Source organism: Cariama cristata, unplaced genomic scaffold (assembly GCF_000690535.1).
Source record: "Cariama cristata isolate BGI_N322 unplaced genomic scaffold, ASM69053v1 scaffold33047, whole genome shotgun sequence".
In the NCBI taxonomy this organism is placed as follows: Eukaryota; Metazoa; Chordata; class Aves; order Cariamiformes; family Cariamidae; genus Cariama; species Cariama cristata.
Window position 1 is genome coordinate 1 of NW_009625507.1, and position 6,589 is coordinate 6,589.

General features: G+C 52.4%; 1 protein-coding gene across 1 annotated transcript; it reads left to right on the forward strand.

Annotated features, from left to right (window-relative positions):
- Window positions 1–1,021: 1,021 nt before the first annotated feature.
- SCAMP5 (secretory carrier membrane protein 5) lies at window positions 1,022–5,792 on the forward strand. The gene is made up of 6 exons (XM_009703633.1): window positions 1,022–1,028; window positions 1,333–1,470; window positions 3,511–3,667; window positions 4,430–4,531; window positions 4,765–4,882; window positions 5,002–5,792. The coding sequence occupies exons 1-6, from the start codon at window positions 1,022–1,024 to the stop codon at window positions 5,194–5,196; spliced, it is 717 nt and encodes a 238-aa protein (XP_009701935.1). The 3' UTR covers window positions 5,197–5,792.
- Window positions 5,793–6,589: the final 797 nt, after the last annotated feature.

Below are 6,589 nucleotides of genomic sequence, written 5' to 3' on the forward strand. Positions count from 1 at the left end.
GGAAAGCCCGAAGCACTGAACACTGCGACCCCGCGTCAATGTGTCCCTGCTCCCATTCCTCTGCCCGAGATTGCCTGCAGGTTTTGCCCTCTCCCAGGCAGTGCTTGGCAGAGCCGTGCAGGCAGGTGGGGATACGCAGAGTGGCCATCTTCACGCTTGTGTTTAAAACCTCAGCTCTCAATTTTTGCTTTAATTTTGCTTAATTTTCGCTGCTGGTGCAGGCCTGAGCTTGGTGTGGTCTGGGACTGTCCTGGGATGCTGAGCTGCCCCCCTCTCCCACCTGCAAGATACCGTACAAGGTGCTAAATGACATGAGTAGTCGTTGAGCCAGCACTCAAGTGACTCATTAGTGACAGTCACCACTGATTTATTTTTTTGCCAGATGATATTTTCAGCTGATTTCCCTGTTCCCTTTTGGCCTGGTTTCTGACTTGGGCTTGCAGAGATGGGACCTGCGATGCTGTCAGGAGGCAGCCAGGTAGTTCCCTGTGCTGGAACTCTTTGCAAAAAAGAAATATTTAAAAAAACCTAATTGGTTTTGGGCCAGGTAATGAACTTGAGGATTTCAAACTGCCCACGGCTGCCTCGTCAGTCATGGGGCTGTGTCCCTTCCCCTGCCATCCAGCCTGGCCCCTCTCCCCGGGCTGGATGTAGGTCAGCTGGGAGTGGGAGGTTAAGCCCGGGCCCTGTCCCCCATGGCTGGATCTTCCCTTAATCCTCCACCTTAACTGCTGTGTAAGCCTCGAGCTGTAGGGGCCAGGATTTATTCTGCTGCCAGCCAGGTGCCAGCAGTAAGCCTGGATGTGTGAATAGTGTAGAGTGCGTAAATAAAGCAAACTGCTTTCTTACAGTGCTGTCCTTGAGCTATTTTGGAGCTGGGGGGGAAGGTGAAGGCTCTTCAGGGAGGTATCTGACCGCTTCACATTACTTTTTCTCTCATTTTCCTCCAGCTTTGGTAAAGCTCCCGGGTTTTTTTTTCCCTACTTTTCTTGTGGAACGGAGAGGCTGAGCGTGTGCCGGCATGGCAGGTACGGGGTGGGGTGTCTCTCGCAGGGCTGCCCCTCACCTCTGAAGCTCATCTGGGGCTTTACTGGCTAAAATGTCACCTTGTTAGTCCCTGATGGGGTTGTGGGTGTCTATGCTTGCAGGATCCACGTGGCCAGTGAGGGTTAAATTTGTCTTGATGCTTGTGGGTGGGTTGTTGGTGGTTACGAGGGGAAATCCTTAATTCCTGCATGAAACTCGTCAATTCTTGGGGCTGAACAAGACTAATTAGGAAGCGTCTTGATTCATGTTCATCTCTGTGCAGTGCCTAACGCTAATGAAACTTTTTTATTGCAGAAAAAGTGAACAACTTCCCTCCCCTGCCAAAGTTCATCCCCTTGAAGCCATGTTTCTACCAGGACTTCGATGCGGAGATCCCACCGCAGCACCGTACCATGGCCAAGCGGCTTTACTACCTCTGGATGCGTGAGTTGCTGGGCGGGGAAGGGCTCGCGTGGGTTTGCGTTTGCCTCTCTGAAGGCTGCTCCTCTGGAATTCACCGGCTGAAAGAGCAGAGCAAGGTCAGGGGAAGTCCTTCTGCCTCTCCAGGTCTCCTGTTAAAACCTGTTGCGGATGGGACGTGGGCTGCAGCATCCCGTGCGTTTCAGCCCTTCCACCCTCCAGGATGGAGGTGTGGAGCTGGCTCTGTGTCTGAGGGCCATTGGTGGTGACCTTGACGTCCCGCTGGAGCCCACCGCAAGGAGGAGACGGCTCAGCACCCACATGTCCTCCTGCCGAACAATTTACTCCCCTATCTGTGTCGCTCGGCTGCCGGCCTTGCACCCTAGGAGAGCTGCCAAGCCTCTGCTGGCTTCCTTTGGCAGCTGGGCTGAGGAAGGGCTTTCTCAGCCACCCCAAGCTCCTCATGAGCCCTTCAGCAGCGGCCTGAGGTGGAGATGCCACTTGGACTGGAGGGCTGATGTGCCTGCTCCCCAAAATGTGGGAGCCTGAGACTTCCCCTAGAACTGGGTCTTGCCTGTTCCTCTTGCATGCCTCTGTGTGCCGTGCTGTGCTAACAGAGCTGTCGCCATCTTCTAACTCTTAAAACTAGCCCGGATGTCTCTTCCTTACCAAGTCTGGGTGGGGAGAAAAGCCAGAGAGACTGATGGCACCCCAACATATTGGAAATATATGTGTGCAGCTCAGGGCAAGCTGGCACCATCATTTTATTTCTGTTTAGATGAACTTAGTTCCTTAATCAGGCATTTTCCCTGAACTTTGGAAGCATCAGTGCTCAGGGAGTGCCTTGTGCTTTGGAGGCAGGTTATGAGGAGCTGAACTGGTACCAGAAAGGTTGGGCGTTTCTACTTTCGGCACGGCGCCAGGCTGGCACCCCCGGGGCAGTGCCTCACTTTGGGTTTTGGGGGCTGCATCCCATCAGGAAGATGACCCTGGGGTGACTTCCCCCATCATGTCAGGAGGGTTAGTGTAGCCTTTTTATGAAAGAGAAGGAAAAAAAAGTTGTGCTTCCTAGGGGAAGCTGTCTTTGGGGTGTTCAATTCCCTCCCCATCCCAATCTGGCTGTTCTTGTTCTTCGTAATTTAAGAGAGCTCGGTTCCTGCTCCAGCCTCTCCCACAGCACAAGCACCAGCTCTCATGATCCAGTCGCCTGTGTCTTGGTTTCTGCCTCTGGATCGTTTTCTGCCCAACTCCCCCACAAACACCCAGCCAGACACAAGTGCAGAGAGGCTGAAAGGTCCCCTCGGTGTCCTTGGGGGTTATAGGGAGCGCCCAGTCAGCCCAGCCAGCTGAGCTCCCTTTCTTGCCAGCTGCAGCTTGCTTGCGGGCAGTGGTGGGAGGGTTTTAATTCTCATCGAAATAATGAATCATTCTCAAAAATCGGAGGCGTCAGAATGCAGATGAGCCTTCACTGCTTTGTCCTGTGTCTGCTAAGCTGGGCTTCATAGTAATAGCCCTTGTATCGCTTAAGGCCAAGCAGGGGTGGGAGAAGCAAACACGGCACCCCCCTAAACTGGCGATGCGGAGGCCAGGAGTTCAGGGGGTGTTAGCTCGGGGAACTCTTGCACAAGCTCCTTAGCTCCTTCAGTGAAACTGTAGCTGAAGTCAAGTGAAAAGCTTCACTTCAATTCCTCCAGTTTCCTTCTGTTGGTGGAAATGTGCCCGGCTTGCCAGCAGCAGGAGGATATGCCTCTTCCCTGTTCTTGGAGCCCCACGAGCCCTGGATCTGCTTAAAACATTACAACTCTGAGCAATATTTTTTTTTTTTTTTTTCTCCTGCTCCTCAGCTGAGGTTAGACCTCCTTGGGCTGAGCCAGCCTGGGGATGCTCCCTGGACTCAGCCAGCTTAAGTTAAGTTAAGGGAAATCCAGCTAGGGTAACACATTGCTGGCCAAACCCACTGGAGGTCAGCCCCATATGGGCATCCCCGGGGTCGGGGTCTCTCATATCACACTGACGTCCTTGCGTATGCGCTACTGTGCTCCCTCTGTGTGTGTGTGTTTGCAGTGAACAGCATCACCTTGGCAGTGAATCTCGTTGGCTGCCTCGCATGGCTGATTGGAGGCGGTGGAGCTGTTAATTTTGGACTGGCAATTCTCTGGCTCATTCTCTTTACGCCCTGCTCCTATGTCTGCTGGTTTAGACCTATTTACAAAGCTTTCAAGTAAGTGGTCACACCTGAGCTTGGCTTCTTATGGTCTTTTTGTTGTTTTCCTTCCTGAATGGTTAGCACTTAGCTTGGGGCATTGCCTGAGTATTTTGGGGAATTTCTGCTCTTTCTGTCCAGCCCTTCAGCTTTACTTTCTAACCTTCAAAGCAAAAATGTTTGGGATTTCCTGAGGGCCAAACCCCAACTATGCAACATAAAGACACCCTCCGTGTGGCCCTGTGCAGCGTTAGGGGGAGTGGTGAGGATGCAGTTGGGGTGCCAACTTTCCCTCCCCTCCCATCTGTCCTTGAGGCTTCTTTTATATTTTTCCATGAGTCCTCGAGGTGCTTGTATTGATTATCCATGCTGCTGAGGTCGATCCCCAGTGCAGTACCCCTAAATACGGAAAACGAGGCGTGTATTTCTTCCCCATGCGGGAAGGTTGAGTCTGATGGTGGGGCAATGTGAGCCGAGAGCCGTGTCTGAACATGGATGCCCTCACTCCTGATGCACTGAGGTGGCTGAGCCATGGGGAGGATCTGATGCCCTGTGGCTTTCCCAGGTGCCCCTTCACCACCTTCAGCCTCTCGCAGCTTCTCCCTTGCCTGTAGTTTTGCTCTGGTGCCTGCTGTCTGCAGGTAGCTCCGCTTCTCACCACCGTCTCGCTAAACCACAGCCACTTCTGCCCCAAAAGGGTCTGAGACGTGAGAGCATCTCCCTTCCCTTGCAACGCAGCAGGGATGGAGGCGTAGGGAGTGACCGAGCCTTCTCTTGCAGGACAGACAGTTCCTTCAGCTTCATGGCCTTCTTCTTCACCTTCATGGCCCAGCTGGTGATCAGCATTATCCAGGCAGTGGGAATCCCTGGCTGGGGTGTCTGGTAAGGAAGACACTGCTCTTGCGTTGGGTGCAATGACAGTCAACGTTGCGCTGGTGCGTTGGCCTCTTGGTATTTTAACATCCTTGGTGTTTCAGTAGCTTCTCTCCTCGGGGAAGATGGTTTGAGGAGCTGGGAGGGTTGTAGGGGAGGGATGCTGGCAGGCTGGGCCGTGCAGAGCCAGCCAGGAAAGCCGCAGGCTGCTGAATGGACTGCTTGTTTTGATCTCCTTGCAGCGGCTGGATTGCAGCGATTTCCTTCTTTGGGACCAACGTGGGGTCGGCCGTGGTGATGCTGATCCCCACCGTCCTGTTCACAGGGATGGCAGTCTTCTCCTTCATCGCTCTCACTATGGTATGGGAGGAGAGGCGGGTGCCGCCTTGCTTCAGGGAGCCTTTGCCGCTACCCTGGAAGGTCAGCATGAGCTGCAGTCGCTCAACACCTCTGGATTTTCTCTTTCCAACCTGCTACAGGTGCATAAGTTTTACCGGGGGAGCGGCGGGAGCTTCAGCAAAGCCCAGGAGGAGTGGACCACGGGGGCGTGGAAGAACCCCCACGTCCAGCAGGCAGCACAGAACGCGGCAATGGGGGCGGCGCAGGGGGCCATGATGCAGCATGAGACGCAGTACTCGGCCACCCCAAACTACACCTACTCCAATGAGATGTGAGCAGCAGGACTCTGTCCTTGGGCAAAAGATCTGGGGGGGAAGGAAGGAGGAGGAGGAAGGCTGAGCTGAGTTTCTGCGGCTATTTCAGAAAGTCGGAGTGTACCATAACCGTTCTTCTTTTCCTGTTCTTTGTAACGAGATCGTTTTGGACTTTTTTTTCTTTTTTTTCCCCCGTTATTGTCTTGAGCTCTTCTTTTCTCCTTTATTTTTCATTTTGAAGAGGCCATGAGTTGACCTGCAGGGCTCTTGTGTGTGGTAGTAAGTGTACATTCACGTGTCTTCTTTTTCCCTGTGAAATAGTGTATGGTGGTGGTTTTTTAATTACTGTGATGATAGGTGTACGTTAGAACTACATCAGCCAAAAGCCCCCTCCCCACCCCCAAAAAGGAAAGATAAAAATAGCAACCAGCACCCATCTCCCCTCTTGGAATAAGCCCTGAACCACAAGTTTCCGACGTGTGTGAGTTTTTTCTTTCAGTTGGTAGTGTCCAGCCACTTGCCACTGTCTCAGCAAAGGCAAGCAATCCCAGGAATTCTCCCTTTACTTTTGCTTTTTAACTAGCAGGTGGCTGGCTGATCTAGCATTTTAAAAAAAAGAAAAAAACAAATGAGGGGGGCAAAGAAAAAAAAAAAGAAAAAGAAACCCTCAATCCTGCTGTTGATGTGCTGGAAGCCAAGAGATTCCTAATCTGCACCCTGGCTCAGGATCTACAACTTCTCTCAGTGTGTGTTGTTGTACATGAGTAGTTTGCATTTTGACGTGGCAGACCGGTATTTATGCGTGACTGCGGGCAGGAGCCCCAGCGCACTCTGTGTGCGTGTGCGTGCGTGTGCATGTGTTGGGGGGCGAGGACAGGTTTTCCCTGAAGGATACAACCGTCCTGGTCCAGATTCTGCATCCTGAGTCTGTTTTTTTTAAAGGCTTCTATTTTGAAAAGCGGCTATAAAATCGGCAGAGTGTTTCTCAGAGGACCTATTCTTGGGTAAGGTTCTGGGTCAAATCTTGCCATCCCGTATGCAAGCGCATACAACCAGTCTCACTGACTATGTAAATAGCGAGGCCAAGATTTGTCCCTGTTAGCTTTTGAGGCGTGCACTAATTTAAGGCTCTTTAGGAAACCTCCAGGCTGGTGGGAAGGATTCCTGCTCACTTGCGCTTCTAAAAAGCGCAATGAAGTGTGGCCGTGTATTTTCCTGGTGCAGAAATCCCTGCTTCTGCCAGCCCGAATCCCTGCCCAGTTAGGGGAGCTCGGGCTTTAAATAATGATCTTGCACCTTAGTGGGAGGCAGCTGAGCTCAGACTAACACCTCTTGGACTGAGGCAACTGGGGAAGGAGACAGGCAGACCCTGGAAAATACCAGTTTGTAAATGGGAGCTGATGGACACTGCAGG

Excerpts from the sequence above, each read along its gene's own strand:
- SCAMP5 (XM_009703633.1), top strand. Across the intron at positions 1,471-3,510 it reads GCTTTACTACCTCTGGATGC|TGAACAGCATCACCTTGGCA; the intron begins GTGAGTTGCTGG and ends GTGTGTTTGCAG. Across the intron at positions 3,668-4,429 it reads CCTATTTACAAAGCTTTCAA|GACAGACAGTTCCTTCAGCT; the intron begins GTAAGTGGTCAC and ends CTTCTCTTGCAG.